At 36.1% G+C, this 18,588-nt stretch overlaps 1 protein-coding gene across 1 annotated transcript in view; it reads left to right on the forward strand.

The window, feature by feature from the left end:
• COG5 (component of oligomeric golgi complex 5) overlaps positions 1-18,588 on the forward strand; it is a 174,264-nt gene that overhangs the window by 126,789 nt on the left and 28,887 nt on the right. The window contains exons 11-14 of the mRNA XM_054631746.2: positions 199-280; positions 2,534-2,738; positions 3,444-3,605; positions 5,647-5,746. Of these exons, the coding sequence (XP_054487721.2) occupies positions 199-280; positions 2,534-2,738; positions 3,444-3,605; positions 5,647-5,746 (549 nt within the window). The remainder of the gene's footprint in view (positions 1-198; positions 281-2,533; positions 2,739-3,443; positions 3,606-5,646; positions 5,747-18,588) is intronic.

The raw sequence follows: 18,588 nt of genomic DNA on the forward strand, positions 1-18,588 counted from the left end.
GAAAACTTCTCAGGTTTTCACTTATTTTGTTTATAAGATTTTGTTATATTTGTTTATTATTTTGTTATAAGATTTCACTTATTTTGTTTTTATTCCCAGTGGTGAGGAGCAGCTTTGACTGGAAGCATTTGCATTGCTTGATATTCTTTGGAAAGAGCATGTTTTGAAACTTGTATTCTTTTTGTCCCTTGCTCTTAGGATGGCCAGTCTGATATTTTGTACAAATTTTGGACTGCAGTAACCCAGACACTTTCCTCTCAGTTTCAGTCAGCAACAGACTGTAAGTATTCAGTATAAATGATTTGTAATGTGTTCTGTAATTATTTTGAATCTTACTTTGCAGTAAGTCCTTTGCTCGGTATCTCCTCTACCAGAACTATAGCAGTGGTTCACTCAGCACAAAGTCTGTGTGTTGTTAACTTCTGGGTTTGTAACCAGACAGGATCCTCTTAAACTATGGTTGAATTTTCAGAAAGAAATATTTGCTGTTTCATTAAGTAGTTGTTATCTAATAACAAAAAGTATTTTTCTAACTGTGAGTAGAGGTATGTTTGGAATGGTACATTATACTCCCTGAAGCAAGTGGGTTTGCCAAATTCAAAATTAGTAATTTGATTTTAAAGATAAATTCTTAGTCTTTTCTTGTGAAACACTGATTGATTGTAAAAATCAGATTTCAGTTATTTTTTTTTATTCCATTATAAACAGGATTTTAGTTACTTCAAAATTGTTTTATATAAATGCAGATGAACAGCTGGTGTTCTGACTTTACACAATTTTCTCTACATGTGTAATATGTAAATAGCTGATACAATCAAGGAATATTAAATATAAATCATGTGTTAACATAAAACAGTTCTATTACCAGAACATGCTAATGCAGCATGCAGTTGGATCATAGGTGAGTTTGGTACTTTCATAAAAATGTCTTTCACTTTTGCATAGAGTGTTTAAATTTAATCTTTTGCACATAGAGGTGAAGGGCATAAGATGTACATTTATCTTTCTGATCTCAGCTATTGCACTGGCCCTTCAAAATTTGTTCCTTCCAGGCTTTATAGCAGCAATATAATTTTGAGGAACTAGCTGGTGGATTCATACTCAGTGGTTGCTAAGTAACTAGATGATCCCCAAAGAAAATGTATGCATCTTGTGTTAAAACATATTAATTTTACTGTTTGCCTTATGCATTGCTTTAAGGGCAGCATGTACATACCCTGAGCCTCCTGTGCTCACACTGAACACGTGCTGCCTGTTCTCAGTGTTCTCATTGAAGATTGTAAATTTGTGACATCAGTTAACAGGACCAACCAACACTGCAGAACTGAGGGAACTCTTACATTTTGGCAGCTGTACTTTTTCTAACAGCTATTCAAAACTATTTTATTACTTACAGCTTTTAATAATGTATTTCATATAAACATTTATAGGGGAGGTTCGATGTGAATGTTTTTATCTTGCTACAGCTGAGTTTTGGGGAGACAGATTTTTTTATTTCAATGAGGCATCTAAATGAAAATATTCATTTTTAATATAAATTTCTGGTGACTGAATGCACTGACATCAGTCACGTTCTGGATCATATAGATCAGAGGAAGACAAGATATCAGAAAAATAGTGTAAAAATATAAATTTATAGCAGTTTAAAAGGTTTGATATTAGATAATGATCTGCTTGTGTGAGCTTGGGACAGTCTTTGCAAACATAGCTTCATGACCTAAAATAACTCTGTGTTTGATAATAAATGTGAATCCTCCTGTATTCAAAATTATATATTGGAGTTGAAAGCACAGCCTGGGTGAAATGGGGCAGATGTCTGGAACCTGAAAAACCTATGAATGAATGGAACAGTGTTAATCTCCTAATGTAATGGGAAATCTCTAGAGTATGAGTGATGTTAGACCAAGATTAACAGTTGCTAAAGCAGTTGTACATTTGTTTCATTTCCTGTTACTTGTGGCAAGCCTTTCAAGGCTGAAAATAATGCTGCTTTTTCTTCTGGCTTTGTCTTTCTTTGAGAAGTTTAGGAATTGCATATTAAATACCTTGTTTTAAGAATTGGACATAAAAGCATATGCTTCCCTCATCACATTTCTGAAGGCTTTGGTTCATCGGAGTTATCTTTGTCTGTTTTAAATTGTTATCTTCAAAGTTGCACAGCCCCACACTTATCCTCCATCAAGATATTGTTAGCAAATCTCTAGATTTAGAGAGTTCCAATTACCCTTTGGCCTTACATGAATTATAATAATTAAGTTTGATACCAAACATTTATTGTACAAAAGAAAGTGATTTTTTCATATCTAGTCTTCCAGCTGTCGGTTTTATATTGGTGCTTTTCATCCTTTGTCAAGTGCATTTAATGTTATATTTATGTCACTTGGAAATTAATTATAAATATTACATTATTAATATTAAACTTAGGATAGCATTGTGTAATATTGATATAAATGCAAGGATAGAAGTTGTTTATAGGAATAAAAAAATTAGCCTGAACTTAGCATTGTGTGTTGCTTACTGCTTTATTTTACAGCCTCTATGTTTTTGAAACAAGCATTTGAAGGAGAGTACCCTAAATTACTGAGGCTTTATAATGACTTGTGGAAGCGCCTCCAACAATATAGTCAAAATATTCAGAGGAATTTTAACACTAGTGGAACTACTGATCTTTTTGCTGAACTACAACAAATGGAGGAAGATGCACAGGACATATTCATCAAAAAAAATGAAGATTATGAGTATGTATTATGAACTGTATGACTATAAAATATAAATATTTGCACCCTGTAAGAAAACAGAATATTTTTTTAAAACTTACTGTTATTCAAATTGTCACTGCAGGAGAATTTGTAAGGCTTTTCCCCCCTCTTGCAGTTACTGCTCTAATGCTATTTTAGAGCTCTAGGCTTTTCCTTAAGCTATATATCTAACAGTATTGGGTTGTCTTGTCTTTCACAAAGTCTCTGAGTTCTATCAAGTTCTATCTTTTTGTCTCTTTGGGTGAAAAAAATAGGAAAATGGTGAAAATTCAGTTTTGTATGTATTGTGATTACAGCACTAGCTTTCTCCTGATGATACTGCAATCATTTGAGTGTGACAAATGCTCAGTTGTTATGATTCACAGTTTTTAGTTTATACATCATAGAATAAACATCATCTAAGTGATATCAGAAAGATCAAACTGAAACAGGCTTATCAAGCCTATTATGACTTACAGACTTATGTAAGATAAAATGAATATTTTATATGAGAATTGTATTGACTTAAATATGTTCTTGAGCAGTCAGTGGGAGACTTATCAGAACAATGTTTTTTATATGCATATGTTTAAAAAGCAGAAAGGAAAAACAAGGTTCAGTATTGCAAAGTTTGTATGTCTGGAAAGATTTAATGCTATTGTGAATTTTAATTTGAAATGTAATAACTTTTTCTTATGTGCAAAGTCCAGAAAAGGCCTTGAAAGATTCACTGCAACAATATGAAGCCGCCTATTTGTCAAAATCCTTGTCTCGACTGTTTGACCCCATCAATCTTGTCTTTCCTCCTGGAGGTCGGAATCCTCCCTCTTCTGATGAGCTTGACAGCATCATTAAAACTATAGCCAGGTATGCACATATGAGGCATTGGAAATGTATATTGGAAATTCTCAACATGTATTTTTTCATAACTTACAGTTTTAGAAAGGAGACTTCCTTAGCGGTAAAAGGTTAATTACTCTTTAATTATAAAGTGGATGAGTGCAAAAATCAAATCTGAGTTTAGGACAGGAGAGGATAGGATGGGATTAGACAGGATAGGATGGGATAAAATAGAGTGCCACACAATAGAACAGAATATTTCAGTTGGAGGGGACCTACAATGATAAGTCCAGTCCAACTGTGTGAACACTTCAGAGCTGGCCAGAAAGCTAAAACATGTTAAGGGCATTGTTCAAATGTCTCTTAAATACTGACAGGCTTGGGGCATGGACCACCTCTCTAAGAAGCCTGTTCCAGGGTTTGACTGCCCTCTTGTTAAGGAAGTGATTCCTTAAAGCTGAGTTGGAACCTCAGCTCATGCAGGTTTGAACCATTCCCACTCCTCCTCTGACTGGATCCTGGGGACGAGTGCTCAGCACCTCCTTCTCCACTTCCCTGCTTAGGAAGCTGTAGAGGGCAATGAGGCTGCCCCTCCTTTTCTCCAAACTTGGCAAACCCACACCCTTCACTGTCCCTCACAGGACATTCCTTCCAGTCCTTTCACCTGATCTGTTGCCCTCCTCTGGACACATTCAGATAACACCACATTTTTCCTAAATTGTGGGACCTTGAACTAGACATGGTGTTCAAGGTGAGGCTGCACCAATGCTGAATGCACCAAGATAGGCACCTCTTTATTATTATTTATAATAAATATAGTTTATTTTTTATTTTCTATATTTTGTTTTTCTGGAAAAAATTAATTTTTAAAATAAGTTTTAATGTTTAAGCTTATAAAAGATCAGGAAGAGAAACTTTACACATACTGTCAGTGTCTGGTATCTTAATTATCCTGACTGTATCAAAGGAAAGTGGTAGTTGCTTGGCTGGAAGTGATAATACCTGATGTAAATACTTTGTTAGAGTAAAACAGCAAGATAATAAGTAAATATGATTATTCCAGGTAGAATGTGTAGAATGAGATACCTAAATTACCAATGGTGCATTTTCCCTCATAAGGTTTTGGTAACGACTACTCTGTTTAACAAAGTCTGGAAAAAGATTGGGGGTTTTCACAGTATGTGTGTCTGTGTATAAAATACTAAATATTGACACAGTACTTGTGACTGGGAGTTACAGATGCTCAGAACATGTCTGTTGGTGTGGTGACTGATACTGTTTTGCTCCTTGCAAAAGGGAAAGGAAAACAACATGAAAATTATGAAATTTCAGCTAAGTCTTCTAGAGTGACCTTCAGCTTATGACGTTTGGGGCCCTAGAGAGTTCTCAGAGAAGATTTTTCCAAGCTGGGGTGCCTAATGATTCTCCAGCTCTTGAGAGAGGTTAAACTCACCATTAGCAACATGATGGTTCTTGTGCTTGCCTGTCTTCAGCAGAGCAGTTTTGAATGCAGCCCCAGCTGACGGAGATCTGGGGACGTTAATGAACAAAAAGTACTGGAAGCGATTTAGAAATCTTTTCCTTCTTCGTTTGTTCCCTGTCATTCCTTGGGGGCCTCTTTTACTATGAAGGATTGCCTAAAACACACCTTATTAGTTGTGTCAAGCTAAGGCATCCCCTGGGTATTTCTGCACAGCTCATGTAATTCCAGAGTTGAATGACTGTGTATTCACCTGTAATGTTTGAAGGCTGCTGCCAAAGCTTGAATGTAGTTAATTGCTGTCAATATTTTTGAATGGCTTACTAATAGTGATTTCATACTGAAGTGTCATTCCTAAACTTTGCTCATTTCTACTAGAATAGGAACACTGCACATAAAATTCCCAAATGACTTGTTAAATTGTAAACTGAATTACGGTGCGTGGAAAGACTTGGTTGTATGTGTTACTCTCTCTAAATTGACGTGCCACGTAACTGTGGATTCATAGTTAATTCTTTATCGATCCACTACAGCATTCAATACAGCACTGTTCAGTTGTTAATTAAGATTTGTGATCTTTGCTTCCAGTGAGCTAAATGTGGCTGCTGTTGATCCAGACCTGAGTTTAGCTGTGGCCAAAAATGTGGCGAAGACCATTCAGCTTTTTGGTGTAAAATCAGAGCAGCTTGTAAGTAACTTTAAATTTCTAAATAACAATGTTTTTTCATGTGCAGTGTTTTGTAGATTTAGAACATAAGAGTTAAGCAATCTAGATAGACAAAACCTTCCAATTAACTCTCCATTGTATTTATTGAACATGATCAATTAAATTCTGCCTTCAGACAAATTCAGCCTATTGATAGCAGTAAAATTTATCTGTATAACTCCAAACTGAATTTGCCATATTAATTTTTAAAACCTCAAAATTTTAGCTCTCATTAAACAAAATCAAGACTGTAAATTCAGTTCTTTATTAACCAGGATTTGATACTACATCAGTTACATGATACAGCATCTTTATGGTATTAAAATTTAGCCTATTCAAATACAATTTTTCACTAGTTGCAAGAAATTTTGGGTATTTTTTCCATATGTGCATTATTTGACATATGTTTAACTGACCTTTATTTGTTTGTATTTGTCATATATTTCCAATCATTTACCATGCAGTGGTATCTAGTGTTAACCTGAATAGAAGGATCCCCAAAGCCTTATCCTTTTGGTAAGAGCCTCCAAAAAGCCTATGGATAGTACATTCAATGTTGTCATCATACAAAAAAAAAATTTGGATGAACAATTTTCTCCTAAGGGCTGTTGCTGAAATTATAATAGTTTTTTTATGAAGAGATGAAAAAAAAAAATTGCAATGTGCAGACCCACCAGAAATGACTAACTACTTTTATTTGTAAACAAGATGTTCACTTAATAAACAGCATTAATTCTGACAGCAGACTCAGATTCCAGTAACATTCATTTACTATATGTTTTATTTAAAGAAAGATGCCTGCTAATATTTTTTTTGTACCAATTGGCTACAAAACATTGCAGTAATTTAGTTAGTTTCGTTTCTGTTTACCTTTTACATTTCTTCCATCTTGGAATAGCTTTGAAAAAACTGAAATTCAGTAACACATACAACACATACTTTGATTACCTTGTCTATTGGATGAATTGTCTTGGAAGTTTGCTGACTTGGTGTATGGAAAAGGAATGCAGGTGAAGCAGTCATGAAGGCCATAAAGAATAATTTAAACTTTAAAATAAAAACAAATGTTAGCCTTATTTTCTTAGCTATTTAAAGCATGGTGCTTAAGTTGAGTCTGCTTTTAAAGATACCAAATCATGGCTTCATATTTTCCGAATGAAATTTGCTCATGACAGAAATGAGGATTTTTAGTAGGTTGTGAGAGTCATCATAGGTAAAAAAAAATACATTGTGTCATGGAGTGTGGTGTCAAATAGTGGCATTCAACTGGAAAAAAAAAAGATCTTTCAGCTGTAACTGTGAAAGTATCAGGGTTGTGCTCATCGTCTCTGTTAGAGTCTGGCCAGTGGATTCTTTGGAAGTGAACATCTTTCTGTGATCAGACAGCTGGAAAATTCATAAGAAACCCTGAAAAAACCAAGATGCTTAGAAAAAGGCTGATAAGTATATGATTTGTGGCTTTGTGATAGCTAACCTTAAAGTAAAAGAATGTAGGAGGAAAGAGGGAGTGTGAGCCCTTAAACTCCTTGATTTTGACAACTTAAAATGCGAACTTGAAATACTAAAAAGCTAAGTGAAGGGATTAGCCAAACTGGCAGGATGAACATCAGTGTCCTTGAAGCACATACCTACAAATTGTAAAATAATATTGCACAGCTACCCTTTTTTTAAAACTTCTTTCTTTCCTTGCTGATATATGTTACAAATTTAAAAGCCAGAAGTGCTCAACACAGTTGCCAAGATATAAGTGTCAGAGTCATCTTTGAAGTGCTGAAATATCATTCCTAGCCTCCAGCTGCCTCTCCAGCAGGGCATGGCTCTCCCACTTGTCCTGTGCCATGCTTGCCAGCCCTCTGGATATAATCTGGAACAACTTAGCCTTTTTTTGGTGCCTATTTTTGGGCAGACAGATTGAGCCTGGAATGTGCACCACATGTAGAATAGGAGCTATGTTAGACAGCACTGTTTCATTATGTTTTAGTGGTTTAGCCAAGAATGCAATCTTAATTCAATCTTGCTATCCAGCCTCCAACAATAGCTTGGAGTCAACAATAATCCTCCTCTCCAAAGCTGAGAAGGGGCCATGGAACATATCCGCTCAGATGCTTCATGTCTGATAGCTAGAGCAGAGCAGTGCTAGAGATGGACATTTAATTTCCTGCAGGACCTTGAAATTGAGTTCTCTTCCAAATTAAAAGTAAACAAAACCATCTCAGAATTCTTAGTGAAGGAAGGTGGGGGCAGGAGAGTTTAAAAAGTAATTAATATTTTTTTTTAAATGTTGTAATATTGCAGGTAGATTTGAAAGGTGAAGAAGTGAAATGTGCAGTTCTAAAAAGGCTGAGACATTCTGATGTTGATGTCAGGGTTTTTATTTACTCAGTTTCACATAACAAGGAATTCAATGAGATTTTGTGGCTGTTTCTCCAAGTATCCTTAAATAGACAAATAACAAGAAAATTGTTAGTCAAGAATCAAAGGTTTTACCTTTGAGCAAAAGCAGCATCTGTCAGTTTGTACATGCAGTCCTAAAGCAAAAATGACTAAGAAAAAACAGCCTCTTCCTGTAAATCCTAAACATTTGTTAATGTTACTTGTGCCTTTGTACCCTTTTCAACTTTCCCCACATCAAGAACTTGCTGCACCTGAGACCTGTTCTTTTATTAACCAGCTCAGAGAAGATAATAAGGTCTGGAAGCAGCAGTATGTAGATACATCCTGCTGTTGAGTGAATCTGTAGTCAATCCCTTGCTGGTGCTTTGGTGTGGTTGGTGTATGCCATGCAGCATTCAGAATAATGGTCCTAATTTCACTCAGTGTAATTGCAGATGTTCTTACTATACAGAGTTTGAAGGGCTAATTAGGCATTGCACTGGATTTAAAAAATATTTCTGTGAATTTAAGAGTATTAGCTTTCATCTTCACCACTCATCCTGTGTTTTATGGTGCTGAGAAAGTGTGCTTGGTATATTTTCTCTGTGCCATTAAACTTTGTTTCTTCTTATTCATATTTTCCTTAAAACAGAGAGGCCAGACACCTTCATAATGATTACAGACACCACCAGATTTCTGTTTAGTCACCATTTCCACGTCCTTCTAATTCCAGACTGGAAAAGTTGTTAACAAATATTAACATCTGAGCAAAATTTTCCTCTTCTGCATTTGCACATTGTAATCCAGTGCATAGATTTTAACAAAAGGTCTGTTTACTGGGCCAGATTTTGTTCACTGGCCACTCTTTCTTGCAAGTGAGGTAGCCTAGATGAGAAAGAACCCTAACTTTTCTCCTCTATTCAGTTCCAGAGGACCCATCTATTCCCATTTGCAAATACCTTTAATCATCTGTCTTGATTGATACGTACAACGTGTTGTGCTCTTGTTTAACTGGTCACATCAGGAAAATTAGCTCTTTCATCCAATACTTACAATAAGTATAGTGAAGGGAAGAGGTTTGTGAGAAGGCAATAAGTTGCATTTCCTGAAAACAAAAAAGAAAGTTGAGTCATTTAGGGTGTTTATGAGAATTGATGCTCCTTAACAAAAGATAGGAGCTCATAAATCTGCTTCCTAGAGATATTTTTGCCCATTTGTTTAACTGATAGTTGAGTAGTGCAAAAGAGAACTTAAAACTCACCAGCATCTTTATTACGTGCCTTTGACATGGCAGTAGTAATTGTGCGACAGGATTCTCTAGTGCAGTGATCTTAACATTTAGGGTTATCCATTCCGATCAGTATAAACTTTTGGAGCATGCACCCTCATTATATGTATACTTGTTTATTTATAACTTTTATACATCTACTGTTGAAGTTGATAACAAGTTGATAACAAGTTGATAATACTGTTGAAGTTGATAATATACTGTTGATATTTTTGTCACGCACTCCATTTTCTTTTGCCTAATCCTTGTGGTGCATGTGCCCCATTTCAAAGAGCACTGCTCTAGAGTAATACTCTGCAGTAATCTTCCATAATAAGGGAACAGACTTGATCTGTTAATTTTTGAAAAAGATGCCTCCTTGATTACAGTCTTTAGAACTCATGTTTAGTTTTGTTAACATGCTACTTTATATCAGATTTTTCATTTATTTATAGAAAAAATTAAAAATGGTAGTCTAGTGATTGAAAGTGAAACAAAACTGTGTTTCCCCAGTTGATTACCTGTAATTTTGTCATTTACTGAGCTGAATTTTGAATGTACTTGAAATGTTGTGTTTTCTCTTATAATTAAAAATCTCTTCATTGCAACTTCACAATTACTATATTTTGTTTGATGTTGATAGAGATGTCATGAAACATTGAGGGTTTATAGCTCTGGAAGTTTACAAGATATGTAATTTTGCCAACTAGAGAAAAATAAATTGTAAGATCCATTGTCCATATAGACTTAAGATGGAAGAGCACTCTTTGGTCCTCTAGTCTATTCCCTTCCCAGCACAGGACTGGTGGAAACCATATTTGTTGTTGGGGCTTTTGGTGCATTATTTCCGGTTTTAGAGTGATGATTTCAGTTACCTGAATGTAAGTACTGCATGTTCTCTTACTTTTGTGCTGTTTCTATTCAGCTTGTCATGTGGGTGGATTGAAATACACTAACACACCCACCAAGTGCACATAGATGAAATGTGTTGTGCTGTGAACATGAAATGCAGTTGTTTAGCGAAGGTGTGATTCTCCTACTTTGTGAACCTGGAGACCTCTACCAGTTTCCTCCCTAGAGTTACAGTCATCCTGTCAGACTATCTTTATGAATTTTGATCAGAGTCCCAGAGCAATCCTTCCTGCCTTGTCTGATGGAGGCTGTGTCTTCTGACTCCTCCCACCACAGGGCATCACTAGAGGCATCATCAGAAACAAGGTTATCCTTTGTCCAATAAACAAGCAAAGAGTCATTTGCAGAGGCAGCATTGTAAAAATGAGATTGCCCACTTACTTTTCAGAGCAGGTGGGGGCGATTATGCTGGCAAATTCTGGTGGATTAAGCTGTCTTAAAAACATTTCTATATAAGGATATTGTGTGCTTACATGATTGAGGCAGACACAAACTCACTCTACTGTGTTGCCAGATGGCAGAGCACATTTTAGCTCCACTCCAGTCCATGGTGACCAGTTCAGCTGTGGCACCTTGCTGAACACAACACTCCCTCAGCCTGGAGCACAAACAAAGTTCATGTCTGCTTGAAGTACAGACAAAGCAAGAACCTGCATGGCCATACTAAACTAGGCAGATTTTTTTCTAAGGTTGGGGTAGAAAAGACTAAAATTGGTGGGAACTGTGATCGCCTATAATTGGAGTGTTTCCTAAATATGGAATATTGTATTTTATGGAGTAATAAGTTTATCTAAAAAAAGGGATCTTTCCAGCAGAGAAGAGGCTGCAGGCAGATGATATAATGGAGATCTTTCCCGCTGTCAGACTTGTAAGCAATCATGGAGAGGAAGCCCTGAAAATGTGGAGATGGAGAGTGGGTGTAATGAGGGAGGAAGGAAGTAGAGAATTTGAATAATTTTTAAAATTCTCTTAACTCAGTGTGGTTGAGCTGATGCCACATATATCACAAAAGCAGATGAATGAGGCAGAGGTTTGAAATACAGGCTGAGGACAGTGCTCTGGGAGAGCTACTAACCTTTGCCCTCAGCTACTAAACTGTCCTTCATAGCTTGTGGTAGAGGCCTGGCTTCTCATCAGGATTTTAGCCTAGGCAGTGGTTGTGGTGTTTATGATTATCACATTTGCCACTTGGAAATTTTTAAGCCCTGTGCAGAGAGCACAGTCCTTCCTGGCATTCTGAAGAATTCTGCCCTGGTCTTCTTAAGAAAACATAAGACAATGCATGGTGTATTTTACATATTTCAAAGTTAAAATGCTAAAAACCCAGGAACAGAAGCAAATTTTGAGATTAAAGAGAATGCATAAGTGTCTCAAAAATTAGTCACTGCACCAAGGTTCAAATAGTTGTCACATATCCTCAAAGGGCAGGACGTTGAATCACCTCTTGGTGACCTCTGCTACTGGACATGCCAGGAGACAAAATGAGAGAGAATTTGTAATTCTGATCCCAAAAGTGATAGATGACTGTACCCTTCAGACATAAGAACATTTGCGTGGAACATTTGGGTGAATGACGTCTTAAGATTCTGGACTGTTTTGAGGGAAAAGTCAGCATCAGCTGATGATATCTGTGATATAGAGTAGGCAGCCTCTTTCTCACTGTCCTGGATCTCAGTAGTATATCGAGATTTATTTATATTTACTTAAGTAAATATTTGAGTTATGTAATGTTATGCATGGTTCTAGAATGTGCATCAGTTGAAGAGCACTGGAGCAGTAATATGAGCAGTAATATGCTGGCACAAAAGATTTCTTGGGAAGTAAGTGGGAAGCTTTGATTTACCCTGATCTTGGTTGTGAATACAATGGTGAAACTGAATTTCAGATGTTGTGAAACAATTCTGAATATTTAACTGGCTTAATGTTTAAATGTAAAGTGACTCTAACATAAAAATTCTGTGATTAAAATTAATATACATTAGTTCTAAACTTCTGAGGATCTACTGAGATCTACTTTTCAATTAACTGGTACTAGATTGTGTAACTAGGACAGTCTTATTGTAAAGTACTATTATCTGTCATAATGATTAGAAGCATGTGCTTGATGACAGATTTTTTTTAGTGCATTATAATTTAAGAAAGTAAATACCAAAAAAAAAGAGCAGAAGTAGAAAATGTACCAATTCATTGTCGTGTCAACCCCTTCTTCAGAGGCAAACACTATATACATCATATCCCAATCACTGACTGCTTGTCCCCAGATGGTCTGGGTTTGTTTTTCAAAGAGAGTAAGGGTGTTGAAAACACATAACTATGCTTAGAACAGTAAATGTAAGTAAGTAGATGAGCTTGGTCTCATCTGTGTGAAGGCAAATTTGTATTATAAAGGTTTGTTCCGATTAGTGTTGGCCTCCCTTTAAGGATCAGCAAGACGTGTTTGTTTTTGCTGCATAAGGGCTGTCTATTGAATGGCCCCACGCTGTCACCCTGGTGTTTGTGTCAGTGTCTGCCACTGTCAGTTGGGAGCACAAGGTCAGTAAGGGTTTGTGACAGACACTCAGGATTGAGCTGCCATCCCAGCTGTGAACACCTCTCTGAGGTGGGAGGGTAGCAGCAATGTCTGTACCCAGGAGTGGAAGGTTCCTGGAGGCACCCCTGGGCACTGAGAGCAGTGGGGCCAGGCAGTGCCTCCCAGCTGGGAGGGCTCCCCTTCCCCAGAGCAGTGCCTGCCTGCCAGAGCCCTCCTGGCCATGGTGTCTGCAGGGCTGCCTCTCCTGAGCTGCAGCTGGAGGCTGGGCAAGGGAGCTGTTGGCCCAGGCCAAGAACTTGCTAATGAGTGTCCTGCCAGAGTGGTGGGGCAGACAATCACGTGCCCGATCCAGGGACCTTTCCTGGCACCCTTTAATTTACAGCTCTGGGTGTAGCCAATATGTGACTGAGACTGAACAAAAGCAAGATGCAAAATCTGTTCAAGAGCAAGCTTAAAATAATGACAGATTGGAGTAATTTTTTTTCTTGCATCTGGAATTCACACTTCCTCCTGCTGTAAATAAATCTCTAAGGCAAAAGTTAGGAGATGTGATTTTCTTCTTATTGCTTTTGGTCTTAAGATTTTCTTATATTGCCAAAACTTCAAAATATATGCTTTCCACAACACGTTTTCCTATCTGCAGTGCTTGTCAGCTGTACTTGACTTATTTTCATACAGCATTTGGTGTTTCTAGCAGAGTTTTAGACCTTGAAAAGAGTACAGTTGTCCATGGCATTGTGGCTAATTGGCAACTTAAAATGCTGCTGGATGGGTGCAAGAAAACTCTTGGATATTAACTCTTCAGTGTTCAGCCCTTTCTTCAAATAGCCAAGTATTTCTCTGAGCCAACTCAGATGACACCCTTTTGCATGCCGGTGCAACCAAGCCCTTCTGTGATTTAATATTCTATTTTTAGTGAATGTAATGGATGGAGATACAGGCTGAAGACTATCTATCTATCTGTCATGTTCAGATATTTTTAGAGCACTGATCTTTGTAATGCTGATCAGCACCAAATGTATTACATAAGATTAGCATCAAAATATATACAATGGAAAGTCAGCTCTGCTGCAGTTGTTCTTAAATTATTTTTAGTATTGCCCACAAAACTTGTATAGCTCAGTGCATTGCCCTGCCATTGTGCTCAGTCTCTGTAAGGAAACATTGTAAAAGATTCATTTTATCTTTTCTCAGACCTTTTCAGTCACAGGTCTCCTTCCTGAGGCTTCAGGTAAGATAGTCAGTGATGCACATTATAAAGATTTTAATAAATGCCCACTTTCCACCAGGACTGAAACTGAGACAAATTGTCTCTCGTTGTCCTTCAATCCAGTTCATATTTGAACTTGTGATTTGTAGATGCAAAATTCCAAATTCTCTTTTACTTACCTTACTAGCCACTATTGTGTTATTTATTGGTGCTCAGGTGGCTTTGTCTTTTGCAGTTACCCATAATGATATTTTCAACTTTCAAATTTTAGTGGATACTCAGGACTAATATCTTCTCATTAAATATATCTGGTTCACTAGCTAACCATTTAGAATGGATTGGAGTAGGTTATTTGGGAGAGTTTTTGAGTTTAGAGGCAGACTGTAAGAAAACAGGCCGTATTCTTCTCACACCACTCTAGAAGAAGTATTTTTGTGTTTCGTATTTTCTGAAAAAAGCTGATCCTTTGGATGTTTTTAAAAACTACTTTGTAATTACTGAGGTTTAAAATAGATCTCAACTTTCTGCGTATCCATCTCATCATCATAACTATTTGTAGCAGATGAATCTTGATTTTTTTTCATAACTTTTTTCTTAGTGGGTTTATGGTGCATCTGATGTATTATAGTCAATAGAAGGAAGTTTGCTCTTTGTTTTTGGTGATGTAGTGTTGAAGGTGTAATGCTGTCATGCCATGGCTTTACAGATCTTCCAGAATCTCTTTTCCTGAGAATGCAATTAAATGTGCTCTGATCTTGGTTTATATTACTACTGTTAAAAACAATCTCTACTTTATTAATGCTTGTCCTTGGTGGCTTGTAAACATTGTTGCAATAAAGAGAACAAGGAAAGAAAAGGCTAGAATGCCAGGTGGAATAAAACCCCAACAATTAATTCAGCTTAAAACAGCGAGCTGAGAAAGAGACAGTCTTTACAAGGAATTTTTGTAATATCATTTGTAGAAAGTGTCTGTCATGCTTGATCACAGCAATGAAGATTTAAATAAGCTGTTTTCAGGGGGTTATTTAGATGAGAAGCAATATGAATGGCATATTTTTGTCCAAAATCTAAAAGGCTAAGTGTATTATAACTGATCCAGGGACTATATTGGAACATCTTGGCTTAATCAGTGAAATTGTGAAAAGCAGAAACACAAAGGAGTATGGGATTTCAAAGTTAAAATATTGCAATGAGAAAACACTTGGATGAGAAGGATTGATTCCTAGTTTTCTCTGAGTATTCATGGAGATAGGATTTTTTTTCCTCAACCTCTCAGTCTGTCCTTAGTGGTTGAGTAGGAGAAGGCAGAGAGCAGCTGGACTAAACTGGACTAAAGTTGGCCATTTAGCTGGACTAAAGTTCTCCATTGATTTTGCCCCAGTCTGTCTAGTCTGGTGAGACAAATATCCATAACATGTTGCAAGAAAGAAAAATGCTGATGCAAGATGGCTGTAATTCTGGTTTCTTTTAGGGAAATGAAAAGAATAAAGACCTCATTTATGGAGGAAAGCATTCATTGAGTTAGCATTAGTCATATATATTTCAAGGAGAAATGTACCTTACACTGCCCGAAAACATTTTTTGGCCCAGTTAATTTATGCAAATTGCTCAAATGAAATATGCCAGAGTAGCAAGAAAATGGATGTGAGCTGCATCTCTGTTAGGATGTTTACTGATGTTTATAGACATAACTGTGTGGTTTGGGGTAGCTGTGTTGGGTTTTTTCCCACCATCCTCTTATGTGACATAGTTAAATTCATCTAGCTGAATAATTCAATCAAGTAGGGGAGAGCAGGGTGAAGAGGGAGAGAGAAAAGATTTCCTGGAACCAAATTCTTCCAGCAAAGGGATAAAAACGCACTGGAATTCTGGCATCAGATTTAAACCCCAGCAAATTTATGAGGCCTGTGATGGTTTTGAATTGAAAAGCATGATGAATCCTTATTGTAATGACACAAAGTGAATTTCTGATTGCCTTTTTTATTATGTGATCTTATAAGAATTAATCCATGTCTCCTATTAGATGGTGCTCTATTGAATTGTAAGCTTTCATTTGCGGGTGAATCACTAGTCAGGACATATTCCAACAATGAGATTTGTCTGACAGTTCCAGGGAAATGTATCTCGTCCTCCTGTCTAAATGTCGAAGATTGTGAACTTTGGAGGGAAGTATGAAATCTAATAAGCTCACAAATCTTCAGGAACAGGAGTGAAATGACACCTCAGGAAGGGTTTATGTAAACAACGGGTCAGTAACAATGGTGTAAGTAATAAGAAAGATTATATTTTCCCCACTTCTCTTTTGAGATACATGAATTAATTGTATTATGCCAGTACCTTGAAGACATGGTATTACTGTCAATGAAAAACTTGTATCCATGCTATTTAAATGAGAGAACCCAAAAATATGAATTCAATGTTTGGCACATTAAAAGAATTCATTAATAGGTATTTAAATAGAATATGTGGGAGGCTATTATATAATAAAATAATTTCAGAATAATTGCTATTTCACTGTACAGTAATAAAAGCTAAAGATGGCAGTAGGACTAATTTAAAAATAATCAAAAGTCAGGCAAGGTTTTGTAATTTATTTTTTTGACGGAAAGATGAGAAGAGCTTTGTAGAAACAGTCATTAGAAAGTACTTATATTGGTCAGAGAATACTTAGAAATATCTATCTGATAAATCACTTTAAAAAGCATTTAAACTTTTAAAACTAATTAAAAATCTGGAGGAGAGAGTTACATTAAAAAAACTTCATGAAGAATTTTCTATTTTCTCATGTTGTCTTTTGCTGGTTAGATCGTGACTCACATAACAAATGTGTGATTTTTTAAACTTTTTTTTAAAGATATACTGGCTAAACTCCAGAAAAAAATCATCCAAACATAAAAGTCTGATTTTGGGAGTTCACTTTATCCTGTGAGGAAATTGGTTAAAAGACTTCTTTAAGTCCAGTATGTTATTTTGCTAGCATGTAGTAAAAGAATGTGATTGCACAGTCCTTACAATATTTTGTTATAGTAAACTCTTAAGGTATTTCTTAGCAAATTAAATTCTGTGACTCAGAAAAGGACTTGGTTAAATGTTGATATATATATATATATATATATATATGTATGGTAAAGGATTTGGAATTTTTCAATTTTGGAACAGCTCTAATGAGAATTGGACCATGTAAAGTTCAATTATAAACTTGCGTGGGGTGGTAATATTCTAATCTTGGTTAATGCTGGGCTCAATACTACAAAAGGCAGATGGCAATTAAATGAGCTGATTGTATTTTTTATGTGTAGGTGAATATCACCCAATCATGTTGAACCTCTCATGTGTCCTGGGGATGGATGTGTCTGCTCTCCACCTCGGGAGGGGCATTCTCAGTAGCTGAAGATTGAAACCAGGAGCTAATGGGATTACATATAAGATATGATTAATCATTCAGTCATTAATTTGGCAAGCATGAAAAATGCAATAAACTGTTACTGTCAGAGGTATCAGGATACACATACATTGTCCTTGAAATCCTCCTCAGACTTGGGCTGGCTGGATAATAGAAGGGACATAATTTTCTGTAGTTGAGAAATTATTCCAAGTGTTTCAGGTTTAGGATTCTCTGAGATTCCTTAAAGGAACTGGTTTTATAAGTGCTTTCTGATATCACAGTTGTTTGAAAGCAGCTCATTGTTTAAGCACCATGAACCATTAGTCACTTTTGGTTACTTGTACAGTGCTTTTCTTCTCAGATGATTCAAAGACTTGGAGATAAATCCTGTCTTTTCTGTTACAGAAAGACCATTTGCTGTTTTTCTTCCATTTCTTTGGCTTTTGAAAATATTAAGGAAGAAGAACCAAAACAAAGCAGAAATATGCCTGAGGAAATGGTTCAATGATTGCTGCTTCTTTTATCATGAATAGTATGAACATGATGTTCGGTCTTTTTCCTCATCAAGGATGTAACAGTCCCTTCAAATTTTTCTTTTCAAAGTAATGATTATATTTTCTATAATATTTTAATTTCTTCACCATAGACCTCCTTTTCTGTATTTCTAGAATATTAAATTTTCATTTTTCTGAGCAAGCTAAAAAAAAATATTCTGGAAGCTACAAGAATGTCCTGAAGGTGCAATATGCGTGTTATTATGTACATTTTAAATTATTGCCTGAACTCACAGCTTATTCCTTTCCTCATGTCTTGAAATATTTCTTCTTTGCAAAATTAGAAGTCGCTCCAAGAACATAAATTCTTACTTATTATTTATTCTTAAATTTTAGTTAGTTTTTTTTTTTAAAGCAGAACACTCATATTAATTTATCCTTATCAGTCAAGGATCTTACTTCCACTGACACATTCATTCAAATCCTACACTTCAAACCTCTAAATTATGTCTCTTCTTTTTGCAAATTATCCTCTAAGTAACTAATATTTAAGTGGAATAACTAACGGAGTTCAGATTCTTCTGTATTTTTCTGCTAAGAGGTGCTTTTTTAAACAATAAGTAGAAAACTGATTCTACTAAACCTTTGTGGTT

This window comes from Agelaius phoeniceus, chromosome 5 (assembly GCF_051311805.1).
Source record: "Agelaius phoeniceus isolate bAgePho1 chromosome 5, bAgePho1.hap1, whole genome shotgun sequence".
Classification (NCBI taxonomy): domain Eukaryota; kingdom Metazoa; phylum Chordata; class Aves; order Passeriformes; family Icteridae; genus Agelaius; species Agelaius phoeniceus.